This window comes from Plodia interpunctella, chromosome 30 (assembly GCF_027563975.2).
Source record: "Plodia interpunctella isolate USDA-ARS_2022_Savannah chromosome 30, ilPloInte3.2, whole genome shotgun sequence".
Lineage (NCBI taxonomy): Eukaryota > Metazoa > Arthropoda > Insecta > Lepidoptera > Pyralidae > Plodia > Plodia interpunctella.
This window is the reverse complement of record NC_071323.1, coordinates 1724425-1745630: the sequence shown is the minus strand read 5'-3', so window position 1 is coordinate 1745630 and position 21206 is coordinate 1724425. Positions and strand designations below refer to the sequence as shown.

Genomic DNA, 21206 nt, shown 5'->3' with positions numbered 1-21206 from the left:
AGGGAACTATTGGACTGGTAGTCAAATGATGTTTAAAAATAAAACAGTGGTATGCATTTAGGTGATTTGAATAAAATCTGACACCAAGTGTTAGCAATACACTTGAAAACATAGAATAAGTTTGGTTTATATGACATTCAAATTTAACTTTTCATTTATTTATAGCAGCCCTTGCCCGCGGTTTCACCTCCGTGTATTTTCCATGGGAAATGTATTTTATGAAACCATATTTTTAAGCATAATTCAAATTTCGAAGTTATTAGGTAACGGCTAATTTATCCCATGAGGGGAAGCATGTTCAAATTTCGAATTCGTTCGAATCGCGCGCCATCTTCTCGCACCGCGTTTCCGCCCGTTCTCAATTGGACGCGTCCTGCGGAACGCCGCGTCCGGAAATGTGCGATTTTCCGTCTCTTTCTAATGCAGTGTTATGCAACAATTCCGTGTAATCGTGATTTATTAAACCACTGGATTCGCAGGACGACACTATCACATTTTTAATTATAATTATATCTTGGCGAAAAATAAAATAACACTTTAACCACTTTATTAGTAAAACATTTAATTTGTCTGATTAGGTTTCAAATAGTTTTCCTTTGTTTTGTCCCTCTCTCTCTTTTCAGCATTTGACATTGAAAGAACGAGACAATACAAAGAATAACTATTCCGAGACTAATCAGGGGATAACGTTTTTATTAATGGGGGTACCTATCTGTTTATTACACACTAGCTAGATAAAGAATTCTAATAGAAGTAAGTACTATAGTTTTCTATAATACAGTGTGGTCACAGTTCTTTATAATATAGTGACTATAATAAAATGAAATATACTAGAAACTAATAAAAAAGGAACTATTTTAATTTTATAAAATCTTAAAAGTATTTTTTAAATGTGGAATTTTTATGGACAACTCGATTGTTTAGTCTTTCTTTTTTGTTGATCCATTGTTTAGTGTTTGATATGTTCATTTTTTATTATAAAAAGCAAATAGTTTCTTCACGAGACATATGTTAATTCAAATGCGAATTAGGATTTAGATATTCATTCATATGTATTATGCTAACTAAATCGACGTTCGAGCTCTGATTCAAATATTCAACAGCTTAATAATAGTCAAGGTCGCTGATTCACAAATGTTTGATTTGCAAATTGGTTTTACGAGGATTGAGCTTAGCGTTGGCTTCATAGATAGAAGAATTATCTATGCATGTTTGCTTCTTCTGTCTGCTCAGGCCGCAGCCGAACAACCATGAGAACTAGATCAGTTTTGCATAGAACTGTGTGCTCCAGGTTGCACACCCAACTGAACATTATGAAATGCAAATATTCGGCTGTGATTTCAAGATCACCCTAACCTCAACCTGAGAATGCAATTGTTACCGAAGCTACGTGTTCCCTAGTCGCCTCATACGACTACCACGGGAGGATACGGAGTGGTTGTATTCCAGGGCGGAAACACACGCCATGAGATTGCGAACTTATACCGCACTTATCAGCCCACAGTTCTGGTGCAACGACCTCAGTGACTCAGTCCTTACCGGTTGTAGGGCAGAAGGTGCGAGACGCCAGTTTCTCAATGAGCGTCCCTTGATTGCACGAATATCGACATTATCGTTATTGTGTATTGTATAGGGTTAGTAGATTTACCACTACATCACAATAACACTTGGTGGACTAAAACGCGTTTTGATTAGATCTCTGTTAGATTAGATCTCAATTTAACTATAATCGCAAATTCACTAAAACGAATGTTCAATTTTGAAAGGACTTCAATTTTGAAGCAGATTATCTTTAACCGAACCGCTGAAATTTTGTTTAGTTTGAATGACAATGCGTTATTATGATATGCATGACCTGATAACGGACCCAGAATCGGCTCCCAACGAGGGAACTCAACGGGTCACGGCACGGCACGCGTACATGATGTTTTTATCACGCGTTTGAAAGAGATCTCGTTATGTCTATGACGGAAATTGTGTCATAAATTAGATTTTTGCAAAAGAACAAAAAAAAATTCTTATTTGATCACTCTTGAAAAACACTGCAGAAACTACCTACACGGCTCCTCGCAAAGTGTCCCTGAATATTAAACTGTGTGACCCCAAAAGCCCTTTGAAACGAAGTAAGTAGGTCGGGTTATATATGCGTCGTGCGGTCGTGCCTCCGTAACAGGGATGAAATATCTTTATTCTATCTAATGTACTTGCTTGTTTTACTTGCACGTGTATCTCCAAAACATTCACTTTTGAACCACCGTGAATCTGTAAAAAATAACCAAAATCGTAAACCGTAGGATTTATTGTATTAAGTCATACCAGTTAAGGGCGTGCCTTAGCAACACGCTAACCTAATTATGTTAATCAACTATAATTGTAGTATGAATGTGTGCGTGCGTGTTAACGAAATTGTGTACCGGGAAATAGAGATCCCACCAAAAACATTCTGTAAAAAACTAGCGAAGTCTCGATGAAGCTCTTTGTTTCTCTATAAATAGTAATGACATTTCTAGGTAAAGCCAGGCTAAGTCTGAGTTTATTTGCTGCGATTTTTTTTGTATTTATATACTTAGTTTTATGTGAGCGATCGTTGAGCATTCTTTAAGCATATCGTATTTGTTGATATTATCAACGGCCAAGTTCACGAAATAGTTACAGAGAAGGTTAGTACGGTAGATTATGCTTCGTGCTCTACTTGGCGGGAACACTGCCGTGATTAGGTGAATAATATTAGACATTTTATATCTTAGGATACGAGTTAGCGTAGGTTACGTCACTCTAACTCTGCTGCCAATAATCAAAATTTACCGAAGAATTAACATAATAAACTCCGAATCCTGCTAATATTATAAATGCGAAAGTTTATGAGGATTTATGTGTGTATGTTTGTTACTCTTTCACGCAAAATCTACTGGACGGATTGTTATGAAATTTGGTACAAGGTTAGAATATAACCTGGAATAACACATGGTACTTTTTATCCCGAAATTCCCACGGGATCGAAGCCTCGGGGCGCGGCAGTGTATTTTCTATGTGGGATCGGGGAGCAGCGTTGGGTATACGATTAGCTGGGAAAAAACTAAGCCGAATCTGTTTATTTACGAGTTCGTGTACACGAAATATGATAGGATAATGGAGTATTTGTACATAAGTTTTGCTTATATTAAAAAAAAACATCTCTTCCTGTAGACCTGATAGAGGTAGAGCTTCAAACATAAAGCTAACGCAACGAACAGTAGTAAACATAGGTACTGTGCAGTAAATATTTGGATTCTGTGAAGGGCCCCCTCAGTGGAGTAGGAGGTGTGGTTCACGGACCATGACGGACGATGTCTGACGAAATTCCACGAAACCAGTGTATAGGTATAATGCGCTTTGGTTGTGGAGTGGAAAATTCCAAATTTTCACGTTGCTTTCCTCCAATATTGTCATTTCTATTGTCGATTATGTTAGGTGGTCATAAAAGTAATGTTAGATGCCTTTAGACGACTTGAATAAAATCAGTTAACAGTGTTAGCAATTAACACACACGAAAAGAAAAAAATAAGAGTTTTTGGAAATAAACTTCTGGAAATAAATATAAAAAAATATCATTTTTAGACAAGCTTTTATTGTAGGCAGACGCGTGACTAAAGTCACTGTCCGCGCAGTAAATCGTTGATGAGTTCGCTCGTCGAGAGCCGATCCTGGCTGCACTATCAGGGCTTGCATTTTTTTAATAGAGAATGAGAATTCGAGGGCCTTAGGATGCAAACAACAGGAAGTAGGTGAATTTTAAAACCCTCTAAAAGTTTTCACTGTGCTATATTTAATGAAAACACATACACGGAAAGTATGTTCGAACAAAGACAACTATTCGGGTCGGTATAAAGTCGACGTCATGCACCTCTAAGCGGCGGGTATAGGGGCGAAATTCCAATGGATTTGTTTAGGCGTCGATGACGTGGACTGTGCACGGAAACGCCGAGACGTAATGGGCTTTTCTCTTTACACAGTTGCAGAAAGAATGGGTGACGTCACTGGTTAAATGAAGTCTTGCAGTGATAATGGGAGGTTAATAGCGTGCAATACGGCCTGCATACGCTTTTTTGTGGTCTCCTTCAATCACTTTGGATACAGTAAACCCGTTTAGTCGACAATTGTCAGATTCTATAAATGTCAGATGAGACCCAGGTGACCCGGACCGGATATTAATATGCATATCGATACTTCTCTCTACCTTAATTGAATTAAAATTTTATTATTAACTTTGGGTATGTACTCACTCAAAAATATTAATAATTATTCGATAATGTATAGTTCGTTTGACAATATAATATGAATGATTTTTTAGTGATAATGCATGACTTTTAATTATTATTATTATTTTTTACTACTTTGTTTATTGTCACAAGCTTCGTCAAAATATACAACAGTAAAATCCGCAAGAAGCTTCTTCAAAATGTTTACATAAAGAAATCTGCAACATGCTTCGTCAAAAAGTTAATTAAGCTATGAGACCACTCCGTGCCGAACCCGGCCCGAAGGTCCCGGTCTATCATTGGGTCGCTCGGAAATCCAACGGCCCAATTCTTCAAAAAAAATCTTTGCCTCAGATCCCCAAACGCCGGTAGTCTCCAAAAAATGTAATTTCCGTTAAATCCTAAGTATAATTTAATTCCGACACCAATCAAGGCAGGATATTTACACACAATTAAATTAGTTACAAAAACTAATTGTACCATATTCAAGGAATAAATTATTTTGATTCTGATTCTTTGTCATCTGAGCGTTTTCCTGGTTGCTTCCACCGCCATGGAGCGTCGGAGCCGTCCGCATTACAACATCTTCCCTCCAGTTTGCACAGACTTTGCAATCCCTAGTCGTCAGACCATTGGCACGCATATAATATCATCCTTGACGACATCAAGCCAGCAACAGATACCTGAACATGCGTATTGACAGAAAGTTTGAATGCCATGCCCGGCTGTTCGTTGACCCCACATCGATCCACATCGCTAGTGACGTCATCAGGGGGTGCGTAGGTACGTACTTTTTTTCACAAAGCTACAGTTTTACATAACCTTTTCACCGACTTACTAGTTTATTTAGTGTTTGTATTTGTCTAATTTTGTAAATGTATCGGCCTGGGGCCTGCCGTCGTCTCCTAAGGCGATCAACTTTGCGACCTAAACTGAACTGCATCGCAAATTCGTAGGTACCATCGACTTAATTTTTAGTATGAATGTGATTCATTTCAGGTTACTGTATTGAACTGAGTTCCATTGGAATCATTCCGTTAGAGTTGATGGTAGGCCTGCTGTAGTCTGATATAATGTTTATTTTATTCATTCTGAGCGCTATGCGGCCGACCTGATGAGAAGTGGTCACCGCACCCTATGGACGCCTGCAACACCCGGTATGAAAACGGTTAAATCTGGGTCAGAAGATTGATTGAAGCCATATGACGTTAGTTGTTCGTCACATTGTGATGGTAATTCAACTTGTATGTATAATAAAAACGCATCACGTGCACCAATGTAGGTTATGACTGCACTCTGTTATGCACTCGACGTGTATAATAAACTGGCACGGTCTGGGAGCATTTTTATAATGCATTTTTCTTAGTTATTTGTAAATAAATTTAAAGGGCGACTGCGGGATCATCTTAGCGTTTGGCGACAACGGTGGGGCCTCTGAAGCGAGAGGTCCCGGGTTCGACCCCGGTTGGGTCATGATGGAAAATGATCTTTTTCTGGTATTGGATGTTTATCTATATATGTATTCGTTATAAAATATTGTACCGTTGAGTAGGTCCCATAACACAAGTGTCGAACTTACTTTGGGGCTAGCTCAATCTGTGTGATTTGTCCTAATATACCTATTTATATTTATTAATTGATAGCGTTGTCCGTTCTTTTCATTTGCGCATAATTCGCATCGTTGGTGCCATTGGCATCCTTGACGACATCACGCCAGCAGTTAGGTTTGCTGCTTCTGCCACAACAGGCAAAAGCGGTACAGCCATACATTTGTTTCCTTTGTCATTTGTCGGTTTACACCTGACGCCTGAGCAGCGCAATCGGAATCTACTATATCACGGACATGAAGGCTTTTCCGAAAGCGTTCGTTCCTTACGTGGTCGAGCCGCGTAACACCATATATCCACCGCAGCATTGCATATCCGAGACGCGCAACTCACTTCTGCTTCTAGCCTTACAAAAAGCCTTCAACAGAATGTAACCTCAATTATTTCGCCATAACGATTAAACTTTGAGAAACGAATATCTAGGTTTCAGACCTTTCCCACAAAACCTGCAATCCTTAATCTGACGCATTGCGCAGTTATAACGGTCAAGTCATAAGCTTAGGCGAATTTTACAATTTGATGAATCAGTACTCTACGCCACACTCAGGTTAGAGGAAGAACGAAAGTGTTGGACAACATATTCAAGGGGAATTTATACTGAAAACAATGTCATGTAAATATTTACAAAAATGAAAACCTAATCATTAATATGGCTAATACGATAGGCTGCTATTTATGTATCCGGAACTGGCCAATAATTCTAGAATATTTAAAAAGTAATTACAACATTTGAAAATAGAACTCTTCGGCTAGAGAATAAATATTTTTCATGTCCCTGTCATTTGTTTTTTTCAATTGGCGCCAATTTTGAAAATAGCTTGTCTTCATTGCCATGGATTTAACTCGTGAACATTTTCGCGCGATGATTTATTATGATTTTCGGCGTGGATTAACTCAAAAACAGTGCATCGAACAACTGATTTTAACTTTTGGAGATGAAGCACCATCGAAAACCACTGTGTATTATTGGTTTAAGGAATTTCAACGTGGACGGTCTATGCTCACGGATGAAATTAAGGAGGGTCGTCCTAAATCGGTAGTGGTACAACAAAATATTGATGCTGTGCGACAATTAGTAATGCAAGATCGTCATGTTACATACCGCGAGATAGAGGCGTCTCTGGGCATTAGTATGACGAGTATACACGCGATATTACACGAACATTTAATTGTTAAAAAAATTTGTTCGCGTTGGATTCCGCACAACTTGAGCGTAGATCAAAAACAGGCTCGTGTCGACTGGTGTAAGAAAATGATAAAAAAATACAACCGTGGCACGTCAAAAGCTGTTTATAATATCTACACAGGTGACGAAACCTGGATCTATGCTTATGACCCTGAAACTAAACAGCAGTCAACGGTGTGGGTCTTTCAAGATGAACCGAATCCAACAAAAGTTGTTCGTGCGAGAAGCACTTTAAAGCAAATGGTCGCTTGTTTTTTTGGTATCAACGGACATGTAGCTACAGTGCCACTAGAGAATAGTAGGACGGTTAATTCTGAATGGTACACCACCATTTGTTTGCCAGAAGTCTTTGAAAAAATACGAAAGAACAACCCACAACGCAGAATCATACTTCATCACGACAATGCTAGCTGCCACAAGTCGGCTGAAACAAATAATTTTTTGGAGGGTCAAAAGATTGAATTGACGGGTCATCCGCCGTACAGCCCCGACCTGGCACCCAATGATTTTTATTTATTTCCAAACATTAAAAATAAATTACGTGGTCAACGTTTTTCGAGCCGCGAAGAGGCCGTTGATGCGTTCAAAACACACGTTTTGGACATACCTCAATCAGAATGGAAAAAGTGCTTTGAAAATTGGTTTCATCGTATGCAGAAGTGCATAAATCATCGCAGAGAATACTTCGAGAAACAATAAAACCATATGTAATAATATATGTTTGTTTAATTTTGTTATTCCGGATACATAAATAGCAGCCCTCGTATATAGCCAAATTCAGAGGTCGGACGTGGATAAGAGAAATACAAGACAGAGAAGAAGGCTGTGATGAAAATGCTAAAAGTAAGCATCGTGCTTGTAGTACATCGTCTGTACATATACACACACGCACATATAGTTAGAATAGGCCACTAAACCCGGATAGAGTAGGTAAGTTTACATCGCGCCACTGACGATTACAATGATCTAATCAAAATGACTACTTAAATGACAGACCCTGTAATAGTTGACAACATAAACTAAGTATCAGCTCAAGCATTTTCGACGCTCGTATTGTGTATTTAGAAATTATTTTCCATCGCGGAAAACTGTACACTGAGTTATCATGTTCACATGTCCCGATTGCGTAGCACTGTGGGCACACTCTACCCCATCTTGGGGCTTTTGGACCATAAGTGAAAAGTTATCATGTTTGCTTAATACGCTTTTAACTTAGACCAAACGCTAAATTGCGAAACGAAGCGCTCTTTTGTCATTGACCGACTACGAATAGTGAGATGGCAATGTTTGATACTGTATTTGATACTGGTCTTTGATCACCGACGAAAAATGAGGTTTTATATAAACTGTCGATTGTGTCCGCTATCTAAAGGAAACTTCGCTATTTCTTCTATTAAGACGCGTATTGTGTTGTTTACCAATTTAGTTTATGACATTACAGGCTCAACTTCTTCATCACTTTAGCGGACCTTGAGCTCCGACGCTCGACGTCTGAAGTAGAAACCGGGAAAACGCTCGGAAATCGGTTCGTTGTCAGTCCACAGATGAGAGAGTCTCTTATCTGTTGACTGACAACAGTTTCTTTCAAATTATTTCGAGTAAAAAAAACTCGACCTGAAAGTCGCACTCTAAATAAGATGAAGTGGTTGTAGCGCCTACTATTTTAAAATAACAATATACAACTGCGAAATATTCCAATCCGTAACGAAAGGCAGACATAAAAAAAAAACAAAATTATAAAGAGAAAAACTTGGTCTGTATGCGCGCACAGCACATGCCTGTGTCTGCAAGCGCGCGTAAAAAATTAAAAAGTTCGTGAAATTTAAATTCGGAACAGCGGAAGCGCATTCCATGCTCGCCCTCCGACTATTTCGGCCGTGTTCTATAAAATCTTTTTTTGGTTTAAATATGTAAATATGGCGCGTTTACAACTCGTAAGTTTGTTTTGACAAGCGTCTGAGTGCGTTCTCCAGTTAGATAATGTCTCGTGATGGATTTAGCGATTTATTTTAGTTGAGTTTTAAATCAACTTAAGTCTTAGTAAACTATGATAATAATCGAACTTAGACATTTATCGATATCTATATTAGAAACATTGCTTGCAGTGTTTTCAAAGCTTTATTCTGCCATGCCAATATAATTTTTTCATTGACTCACACAAAGTACGCCGCATGTAGGGAGGGTAGTTTTGGGACTGTGCGTGAACGTTCCACTATGTACACCTTTTTATTAACTACTAGATGTTGCCCGGGGCTTCCATCTCGTGGGAATTTTAAGACAAAATATTGGATCCAATATTTCTCAATATTTATTTCTTCAATATTTATCCAATCCAATCAGTTCGGTAGTTTCGGAGATTACCCGCCTCAAACATACATACTTACAAACGCTTACCTCTTTATAATAATAGTATAGATTAATCTAGGTTTTATTTCTCTTGAATTATTTAAACATTTTACGTTCCGCCTCACACAGTCAGAGTTAGTCGATATTTAATTTTAGACTTTCAATTATTATTAAACGCGCATGTACCACTGGTGAGCACGGGTGGTTGTAACACGTCCGAGGTACGTGTGCGTTTAATACCAGCGTAATTTATAAACGGGACTGGGAGGTTGGTATTTTATTTCAATGGCCCGGTACCGGGTCGCTACCTACAGTTTGGGAATCTCTGCCCCAGCGTTGCTTGCTACTACGGGAGTAGTTTGCAAAGTGCCCAGCCCGGGAACCGAACCAGTCAGCTTTACGACAGGTCATGGAACGCGGCACGATAACATTGCCTCACTATTATTAGACATAAGTGTTAGAATATGAACGTTGTCTGTAAACAAATAGTTATCACTGTATTACGTTTACACCGTTTTACGTTTCATGATAGCCCCACAGATTTAGCGACGTCACGCTTTTATAATACCTATTAGTATGGATCTCTAGATATTTTGTTCAAGTCATACTTGTAGAAAGCGAACGTTCATGTAGATATGAATGAGATACCAGTTTTTCCGGTCGTTTCACATCCTATTTTAGTTACAGTCTGTCCAGAACGTGAAGAAAATATTTGAATTTTTGAAAAAAGATTTTTGACGAATTACATGTTTTTGCCCTTGCAATCTATACTATTATTATAAAGAGGTAGGCGTTTGTGAGTTTGTGACTTTGTGACTTTGTATGTTTCAGGCGGCTAATCTCCGATAATACGGAACCGATTTAAAAAATTATTACACCAATAGAAAGGTACATTATCCGGCTATATTTTATCTCAAAATTCCCACGGGAACGGAGCCCTGGGCAACGTATAATACCAAATATAATGGTCAAGATTGGTCGATAAACACGCAGTGTTGCCAGCCAACGGGAGACAGCGCTCTGATTTTATTTCTTCACTTTCTGGACAGTATTTCACTGCATATTGTTCCCCGCTATTTCAAAAAAATCCATCCTATCTGACCGACAAACACGAGCTATACCTGTAACGTGTAACACTACCCTATATTGACGTCTGATATGTACACGGCCGGATACAACACAGATCCACAATGTGTACGGCTTCCGAGCAGCCAGGGTCGTCGGCGAACAGCGCGGACCTGATTGCAAGGGATATGGGTCACAGTACTGATGTTTGCTTGCGTGTGCTTCCCGCCCTAGAACTGGGCCAGTATATTTATTTATTTATATAAACAACCAATCCTACTAATAAATCCGAAAGTTTGTGAGGATGTATGTATGTGTGTGTGTACTGTGTAGGTTTGTTACACTTTCACGCAAAATCTACTGGACGGATTGTTATGAAATTTGGTACACGGGTAGGAAATAACCTGGAATAACACAGGAATTCCCAAGGGTGCGAAGCCTCGGGGCGCAGCTAGTATACATATTATAAACTACTCGACTAAGCATTCACAGAAGTTTGACGTCAGGCATGTAACATATTTTCAAAAAATTAAGTTTTATTACTTAGTGGACTCGTGGCTTCGAGGTGTTACAACTGAGAATTAAACTCAAATTAAACTCAGGGAATGAAAGATGACGTTATTGATTCTACAGCAGTTTAAATTGAAAAAGACTTTAGGAAATAACTTTCGTGGTTAATAAATGTTTTAGTTTAGAACGTATTAAGTTTGAGCAAATTTTTGATTTCTTTGCAACAAAATTCAAAAATTATGTACACACAAAACCAAGTGAAGATTGTTTTCATGTTAGTGAGAGAAAACGAGATTGTATTTATCTTTGTCCTAAAATGATAGACAAGTTGCTGTGTTAGAGCCACCATCGCGCCGACATCAACCATGAAAATGACAATGATTTTGAACACCAATGACGGCTCATGGTCACCATGCCATGGGGTCATCGACCGCCGCCATCTTGCTACATTGTTCGATATTACGCAGCTATACAGTCAACCAGCACATCAAGTTACCCCGCATAAACCTCTATGTCGCGGTGATAGCGGCGATATTGCAATGAGTTTGGGAAACTTGATGTGCTGTTGACTGTACAATCGCTCAGGAAAGCTAATTTATTCATTCATTTTCCATTATAATTTATTAGGTAATTACTAACATGGTTTCTGAAGACGTGGCGGTGTAATGGTGACCATTACACCGCCACGTACAAGATCCACAGGCGAGCGCGTGTGGATCGAAAGGTTCCAGGTCCCAGAGTTTTTATACCAATCTGACTCATGTATAGTAGTTTTCATCGACCACCACCTGCTTCCGGTGAAGGAAAACATTGCGAAAAAACCTGCACACTGGTTGATTATTAACTTGTGTGTGAAATGGTAAAGGCGATGGCAAACCACTCTATTACTTAATAGTGCCAAGAAAGTTGTTGGTTGTATTTCATTTCACGTAATGACCACGACCCTCAGCCATGAGGAATACGACTATGAAGAGTTATAAGTTTAATTTTAATATTTTTTTCTAACTATATTTTGTGTACATATACTTCTTTATTGTGTAAGTTTTTGTTTGTTTCAAAATATCTCTTGCATTTTGCGATTGAGCCATTTGCTTCAGTCCAACATGGTAATTTAACTGAAAAATTAAAAGATATTATGCCGAAAAATCCCACCAATTCTATGAGTAATCGCCATCTTACAAATAAGCTATCGCGTACCCTATAATTATGGTGTAAAGAGCTCTTTGTGCGCCCACGCACAGGTCATAGACCTTAATAATTTGATTATGGTAAGGTATTTGGTGAATAAGAGTCTCTTGTATGGCTGAATCATGTATGGATATCACTGTCTAGTCTATCTTGCCAGTGGTTCTCAAACTTTTTTGAAGAATTCAATTTAATTCACTTTATTGTATCCATGTGTATTGTTAGTATCCCATAATACAAGTCTCGACCTTGGGGCTAACGCAATCTGTATGAATTGTATTTATCCATTTATTTATATGTATAGGTGTTTTGTAACGCCCTGTATAATGTACGAAATTAATAACAACAAGATATGAAAAATAATAAATCAATCAATATATAAAACTCTTCCGTTAGTGAGTGACTAACTGACAGACAACGTACAGCCATCAACTAATGGGCATAAGAAGCTGAAATTTGGCATGTGTGGCATTAAGAGAGGAATTTTGGAAATTCTACCCTTTCACCCTGAAAGGGGTGAAAACCTTGTATACAATAATACAGTTATTTATATTAAAAAAAAAGATTAAGCAAAGCTTACTTAAAGCTAAAGTATGGTTTGTCTCGTTTGTCAAGCTTTAAATTTTGCGACATTGACAATATTTATGTATTATATATCTTTTTTTAACAGGGCAAATACAAAAACTTCACCACATTCTCATCTTATAATCGTTGCCAATAATTTTTTTTTATTTATTTCCGTATTAATCTTTCCAGGTAATCAACAATGGCAGACACCGACACGGAGACACTGCCGAACGGCACCGGGCCCCTCTCGTCTGAGGAGGAGGAGCGTCTCAAGCAGAGACCAGCTGACATCGACGCTGTAAGTATATTTTCAATACGCTTTTATTAGGTCGACCTGTAATATGTTCTTAATAGATTATCGTCGCTCAACTCATATTCAAACGTATTTTAGCTGTCAAATTAGATAAAAATGTAATATTAACAAAGCATTGCTCACTTGAGAATAATACCAGATTTTCGCATCGTTTTTAATAATATTTACATAATTATTTACAACAATTATATACAAGGAAATTGTACAATATTTTGCGTATAACGAATTATTACAATAATTTTGAAAAATATAGAGAAATCCTCTATTTGTTGTTAAAATAGTTCTTCATAAAGTAAAAGTTTGAGCGGTTCTTTGCTGAGCAGCCAAAATAGTAACTTAAGTAATGTTTGAGTATTCCAATCCCTTGAGATAGGATTCTCAACAAAGATGAATTTCAGCTAAGCACAAATCTGAGAAGCTTATTCGGCCGTTAACCATCTTCCAAAGACCGTAACGTCATGAATTGGTGTGTGTAGTTCTGATGACAATACAATAATATGGAGCTGTCGAACTGATCTGATGATGGAGCCGGAAGATATGACCTGGAACTTCATGATGGAACATCGTGTCATAGCGGTGTTTGGACTTGTTAGAAAGTTGTTGTAATGAACTTTGACCACGATTAGGTTTCAAGGTCTGATGATGAAGCCGGACGATAGGCACTGATGGAATATCGTATCATAGCCGCGTTTGGATTTTTGGCTTTTATTTGCACTTATATAAGCTTGTTTTTCTAGTGTCTTTTAAACTATTCATTCATTTATTTTAAATCTCACTTTGAAACAATTTGTTTTTTGATTTAGATTTTGTTGCATTAAGTGCATGACAAAATCATGTAATCAGTAAACCATTGAGGGGTGCCCTCGATGGGAGCCAAACCAGGGTGCATCATCAGGTGTTGCATATCATTATATAATGGGTTCTCCTTCCTTCCTTCGGTTACCTGGAGGACGCTCAGCAGACTGCGAACTCAAGGGGGCCGCGGTTCAAGGACAATCTATCCAGATGGGGCGTCTCATACTATGGAGAACCCACCCACTGTCTCGTAACGTAAAGTCTAGCACAGATGTTTTACTAAATCAGGATATTTTACGCCAGCATTCTGTAAATCATTTGCTGCGTCTTAGCCTCTGTTTAACTTCTTTCCACTATCTCAGGATGTACGCGAGATGGAGCGCCGCAAGCGCGTGGAGGCGCTCATGTCTTCCAAGCTGTTCCGCGAGGAGCTGGAGCGGGTGCTGGACCAGCAGATGCACGAGGGGAACGACGCGCCGCTGCTGCAGCGTATCAGGGAGATGGTCGGCGGCAGGCTGCATACTGGCAGCTTGCGGGTGAGGACGTTTTTCCTTTCTACTTTATTTTCAGTCGATTTGATTCGACTGCCCATTGGATTCTGTCCAGTCTAGCTGGGAACCCCGATACATACAAGATTCGTTGGTTGTGGCTAAATACTATAGTATATACTAGTTTTTGCCCACAACTTCGTATGTGAGTAAAAATCTGTTTCCCGTGGGGATTTCAGGAAATCTCTTCTTAGTGCTCCCCTACACTGTTCTAGGAACCTACACACCAAATTTCAGCTTTCTACGCCCAGTAGTTTCGTCTGTGCGTTGTCTGCCAGTCAGTTAATCAGTCACTCAGTAACGCAAGAGTTTTTGTATATATATATATATATATATATACATATATAGATTAGTTAAATTGGTCAAGTTGACACGAAGAAGAAGCCCACATCAACCCACTGAAAGTTACTTTCGCAAAATGTTTTCCATTTTTAGATTTGTAAGTACTCCGTGCTTCAAGTTGGGGCATAAATTAATATTAAAATATGATTCAACTGTGATTTTACATGCGGTTGCATGTCTGACGTCAACTCTCCTTGGAAATACTAATGTTATCGGCAAGACTATGTGTCCCTTAGTCGCGTCGTACGAAATCCACGGGAGGATATGTAGTGGAAATGTACGCAAATTAATTAATTCATAACAATAGGCTAGTTGACAAATTTTTGTTTTGATGACTATTCGTATTTGTATATGTCATTAGAAACACCAGTGAAAAAATACTTTGATAATGACAATACTTTCAAAGTTATGACAAAAATAAAATCACACATTTTTTGACTCGTCCAAACGCTCCATACTAAATGACACGAATAAATGACGTCACAACGTGCGAAAATGTTCGCGAAGAAATAAATGTTTGTTCGAGAGCTACATCAAATATTACGTTTATGTTGATGACTTCTTAATAAAAGTTCTTACAAAATTTTAGTTATTAATAATGGTCGAGTTTGTTTTTATAATTCCATACTTTTTGAAAATTGACTTTACAACCAAGTTTAAATCTTCATTTAAATCTTCCAGCTGCATTGATTATAGTCTACGAATTATCATGATGATTGTAAATATATCTATTTTACCCTTTTTACCTAGATTATACATATTTTTAACAATTCTTTGACTGCCCGATTGAAGGGTCCAAGCTGCGTGCTTCCCATCAACGACATCCGCGGCATCGAGGGAGTCGGCTACGAGAAGGGAGAGAAGATTCTGCGCTGCAAGCTAGCCGCCGTTTACCGCTTGGTGGACCTGTTCGGATGGTCTCAAAGTAAGTGTTTCGAAGATAAATGTGGCGCATTAGGTATGTATCTGTAACTAGTATCATCTGTAACTAGATGTTGCCCGGGGCTTCGCTCCCGTTTGAATTTTGAGATAAAATAATAGCCTATAGCATCAGCACATCTTGGATAACGTACCTTACTAATGGTGAAATATTTTTTTAATTGGTTCGGTAGTTTCGAAGATTACCCGCCTCAAACATACAAACTCACAAACGCTTACCTCTTTATAATCCATCCATTAGAAAGGTACACTATCCAAGATTGCTATAGGCAATATTTTATCTCAAAATTACCACGGGAGCGAAGTTCCGGGGAACATGAAATAAATTGGTTGCTATTGTACCGTTTGGATTTTTTTCCGTACCGACTGCGCCAATTTCATTTATAGTTTAGTTATAGTATAACGTTCATTTATATTTAACATATATATTTAACATTTTCGTTTTCTTTTGTTTTGTATTTTATGCATACGTCAATCTGTCTCTACGTACCACAACTCTCACGGGTCTACTGGAAGAGATTTCATTTGAATGAACTAGCGCCCTAGTACTCATTTTTATAATTTAATTTATATTTTAAATTTCTGAATAAATAAAGTGCTATAACAAATAAAGTTTAATACGCTGACGTTTTTCCCCAGCCGGCATCAGCGGCCAAATAACCGCTCGCCTCAACACAGCCGTTGAGCAAGTGCTGACGACCCCCCGCGGCCTGCTGCCGCACGAGGTGACCGCGTCCTCCCTAGTGAAGGTGGACATGCAAGGGGTTGTGCAGGACCAGGGGACCACCAACTTTCCGGTCAATGTTGAAGGTAAATCAAAAATGAAAATAAAATCATTTATTCAGAAATTAGGCTTTCACAACAGGCCTTTCTCACGTCATATTCAAAATTAAATTATATTTACCAAAGCTACAAACTATTAGCGTTTTGGAACGACCGCTGCCGAGAAGAAATGCCGAAAGAAACTCATTCAGTGTTGGAAGGGCTCATAGCGTGCTAGAAGGGCTTACCATTTGTTAAATATAAATTTATGTACCTATAATTTTTATCAGTAATATAACAATGTAAGTATACAATAAAGTACATGGTCATGGTCATCAAGCTATACTGAAACATATTATGATTGTGATCGAGTGCTGACGAAAGGAAAAAAATGAAGTATATTTTAACCGAACGAAAAATCTTTTAATAAGAGATCGATCGGTATTTAATATCTACATATTTTTTTATTTTTTTATCAGCTTTCGATCACAATATTAACATGTTTTTTTTCATGATTTTTGTGAATGTACTTTGTTATACTATTAGTAAAAAATATATATGTAAGAAACTTGGATGTTAAGGTCTTTTGGCATGATAGTGTTTCACTGTTTGTATGAGTTTCTTTCGCACTTCTCAGCAGTGTTCGGTCCGAAATGCCAGTAGTTTGTAGCATTTTGAGAAATTACCATCGACATCCATATTAATATTATAAAGAGAAAAGATTTTTATTTTTGTTTGTAATGAATAAACTCTAAAAATACTGGTATAGGGATTTTGATGAAATTTGGCACATGAAGGCTATGATTTTGACAACCGGCCGCCCGCCTAATATCAACCCTCTTTTGGAATTCCTTCGTTGCCTATCAGCTTTTAAGGCTTTGTGTCCCTTACTCGCCTCGTACGATAGGAGACCGCACGTCGCATTCGCTTTTATAATATTAGTTGTCTTTGTCTTTGTAAAAAAAACTACAAACTCTGAATATTGTTTGATAGAAGATTTCTTTCCAATGATCAGGATTCTCGCTGCACGCGTCCGTGCACGCGGCGCGGCCGGACGTGCGCTGCGTGCTGCACGTGCGGTCGCCGGGCGCGCTGGCCGTGTCCAGCACCAGGCGCGGGCTGCTGCCGCTGTGCCACGAGGCCGCGCTCTTGGGGGAGCTGGCGTACCTCAACAACGTGTCCGGTGAGTTCGTCATCTTTATATATTCATCCGGACTGAGTGGGTTGCCCAAGAACGAACTGTGCACGATAGCGATTTAGATTTATTTTATCATCATAGAATCGGAACAAATTCTGATCGTCATCATCATATCGAGAGTGTCATTGCTAAAACTGGTGTCAGATTTTATTCAAGTCGCCTGAAGGCATCTGACATGACTGCTTACCGCCATCTAGTGGCTGATAGTATTTTACACACTAAGAAACTAGGTGTGCAGGTTTCCTCACGATGTTTTCCTTCACCGGAAGCAGAAAAGAAAAAGTGGTGGTCGATGAAAACTTACTATACATGAGTCAGATTTGTATACAAACTCATGTGGCACGAGTAGGATACGAACCTGAGACCTATCAATCCAGAGGCGGGCCATGTCTTAAGCAGTAGTTTTTCTTTTTGCACTATATTTTGTGTTTATCGCGAACAGACAGACGCGGCAGGACAGACTTTGTTTTATAATATGTACTGTTTGGGATCCTTCGATGTACGAAAAATAAAATATTTGAACTGTATAAAAATAGATATAATAAAACAATTGATACTAGCAGTGGGATACAGAAATGGCGTCATTGTCGGTATCCGTAGAACAAGCCACTGCGCCACGCCACGGCGACCCCGCCGACGTCATCGCGGCCGATATGTCGCGACGCCGGCCAATCAGCATTCAGTTGCCTCCCGTGCGTCTTGCTCGTCCCTCTGTCGCCGGCTGCGCGGAGCGCCCGCCACTGGGCTCAAACATGTACTATTATTAAATGTACTTGTAAATCTATATTACTTGATTAACGGTGATACACCAAGAGGTGTTAATACATATATATAGATATACCAAGCAAGGGACCCATACAGCACAAGCCAACAGTACGGATTCGCGGACAACTCGAATCCGAACCGAATCGATTAGATTATCAGAGAAATAAATTCGCACGATTTCCCCGGCAGGCGGCGTGTTGGACAACGAGGAGCGCGACCAGCTGGTGCGGCAGGTGGGCCCGCACGCCAAGGTGCTGTTCCTCAGCAGCCAGGGCGCGCTGTGCTGCGGCGCCACGCTCGAGGAGGCCTTCCACCAGGCCAGGTGATGCTACACCACCGCCTTTCTTCTATGAACAGTGACCGCTAGCTAACTTTATCACGACATAAATATTCCTTGTTATTATTTTTTATGTATACACAATGAGTTAGCCTCAAAGTAAATTCGAGACTTGCGTCATGGGGTACTAACTCAATGACTCAGGTCGATTTGAAAAAGTTCATTTTCCATCTTGACCTGACCGGGGATAGAACCCGGGACCTCCAGTGTAGCAGTCCAGCGTAATGACGGTAGCGGGAAACGTGGAATTGGACTAAAGGTGAAAATATGAATTTGAATCATAGTAATAAATAAATTTTACCAGTCTTAGAATACGCGATAAAAAAATAACTGAAATTTTATTTCGATTCCTATTAAGAAATGAAATTCACGCGTGCGAAGCCGCGGGCAAAAGCTAGCAATATTATAAATGCGAAATTTTGTGGGTATGTATGTGTTTGTTAATCTTTCACGCAGAATCTACTGGAGCGATTGTTATGAAATTTGGTATACGAGTAGAATATAACTTGGAATTCTTGGAAATGAAATATTCTTCTTCTTGACCTTATCCTATTATATATTATAGTATGTAAGTTCCTACCATTGAATAATGATGAATTAATATCCAGGAACCTGACGGCCGCGTGCGAGGTGCAGCACCGGCTGGCCGCGCTGCCGCTGGACGAGCTCATCCTCATCGACGCGGAGACCAAGCATAAGGTAACTGACACGAACTGACAACTTATAACCAGAGATCGGATATTGTTGTGCGTATTTACCTACTTGACGACCTCCGTGGCCTAATAGTCATCATGCCGGACTGCACTGGAGGTCCCGGGTTCGAACCCCGGTCAGGCCCAGATGAAAATGATCTTCTTTCAGATTGACCTGGGTATTGGATGTTTATCTATTTAAGTATATGTGATAGTGTATAGTATCGTTGAGTTAGTATCCCATAACCACAAGTTTCGAATTTTAGGGCTAGCTCAATCTGTGTGATTTGGTCTCTATATATTCATATTTATTTACCTAAACTTCGACGTAGTAACATAGAGTGTAATATCACCTCTAAAATATATATTTTTTTACCATGATTTAAAAATTATTAATTTTATTGGATTTTATTGAAATGACATGTGATTCGTGGTGCAAATTATTAAAGAATATTATTCCATTTTTAGAGTACCGTACTAAAATTCAGTCAGATTAAAATTTTCATGTAAAGTTACCCTGCGTGGATCTTTATGCCGCGGTAATACAGGCGAGTTTGCAATGAATTTGGGTAGGTTTATGTGCCTGTTGACAGTACAAAATGTACGTAATCATGTCATAAATCAATTACAATTATGTTATTACGAGGATACCGGCACCGCGCATGGGCCCAACATTATTGTCGTTGACATAATCATAAAACCTTGTAATGTGACTTGGAATAATAGATACGTCGTTACAGATCTACGAGGCGTCCCGCAAGCCCCCGTCGGACTGCAACAAGTGGCGCGTGGGCGGGGAGGAGTTCGAGGCGCTGATGCGGATGTTGGACAACGCCGGCTTCCGCACCGGCTACATCTACCGCAACCCGCTCATCAAGGTCGGTCGAACTAGCTGCAGTAGCACCGGGGCTTCGCTCACTTGGGAATTTCGCGATAAAGAGCAGAGGCAACAAACAAAATTACTTTCAGATTATTACTTACTTACTTATTTACGAAATTGGAAATATTTCCAAAACTACTTAGTCGATTTTGATTCCGCACGAATTTAAAAATCATATTGACCAGATCCTACATACCTTTTAAATTTCATCAAAATCAGACCAACGGTTCGAAATTTATCGCGTTACCAACAAACAAAAAATATTTTTGCCTCAAGTTGACTTCTAGACCTCGCTCGCTCGCTCAATTAGTTACTTAATTAGTTAACTAAAATTAACGCTGACAATGTTTAAATATTAAAATTTTCCTTCCGTTTCAGAACGACGTGCCGAGGCCCAAAAACGACGTGGAGGTCCCGCCGGCGGTGTCCTCTCTCGGGTACCTGCTTGAGGAAGAAGAACTATACAAGCAGGGGTCAGTGATTATTATTGAAGTGAAAAACTTCTTTAGCGGCGTTGTGCACTTTTTGTGACGGGTAGAAAATGTTAAACTCGCGTCAGGACACGCGTGACCCTGATCGAAAATTCGTAAGACGTCAAAAATGCACAACGTTAATATTTAAGTTTTCACCTCTGCCGGCACTCCAGGATTGCAAACCGTTTTTTAAACTAGCTTTTGAAGGGAACAGTTATTTTCCCGGAATCATCATCATCATATCGAGTGTGTTGTTGCTAACACCGTTGTCAGATTTTATTCAAGTCGTCTAAAGGCATCTGACATGACTTTTAGATAGATAATTCGTTTATTTGATTTGCCACAGACACCGAAGAAATAACAAACTATACAGTCTTGTAATAAAAAAAAAAAACATAAACATTGTACGACTACTTACCGCCATTTAGCGGCAGGTAGTCGCATACACACTGGGAACT

General features: G+C 39.1%; 1 protein-coding gene across 10 annotated transcripts in view; it reads left to right on the top strand.

Annotated features, from left to right (window-relative positions):
• The window catches only part of hts (hu li tai shao), a 62222-nt gene that overhangs the window by 16928 nt on the left and 24088 nt on the right, over positions 1 to 21206 (top strand). For all 10 annotated transcript variants that reach the window (XM_053767098.1, XM_053767099.1, XM_053767103.1 and 7 more), the window contains 9 exons: positions 12894 to 13002; positions 14175 to 14348; positions 15495 to 15627; positions 16281 to 16451; positions 17419 to 17586; positions 18556 to 18688; positions 19312 to 19402; positions 20136 to 20273; positions 20654 to 20748. In XM_053767098.1, the coding sequence (XP_053623073.1) occupies positions 12904 to 13002; positions 14175 to 14348; positions 15495 to 15627; positions 16281 to 16451; positions 17419 to 17586; positions 18556 to 18688; positions 19312 to 19402; positions 20136 to 20273; positions 20654 to 20748 (1202 nt within the window). In that variant the 5' untranslated portion in view covers positions 12894 to 12903. The remainder of the gene's footprint in view (positions 1 to 12893; positions 13003 to 14174; positions 14349 to 15494; positions 15628 to 16280; positions 16452 to 17418; positions 17587 to 18555; positions 18689 to 19311; positions 19403 to 20135; positions 20274 to 20653; positions 20749 to 21206) is intronic.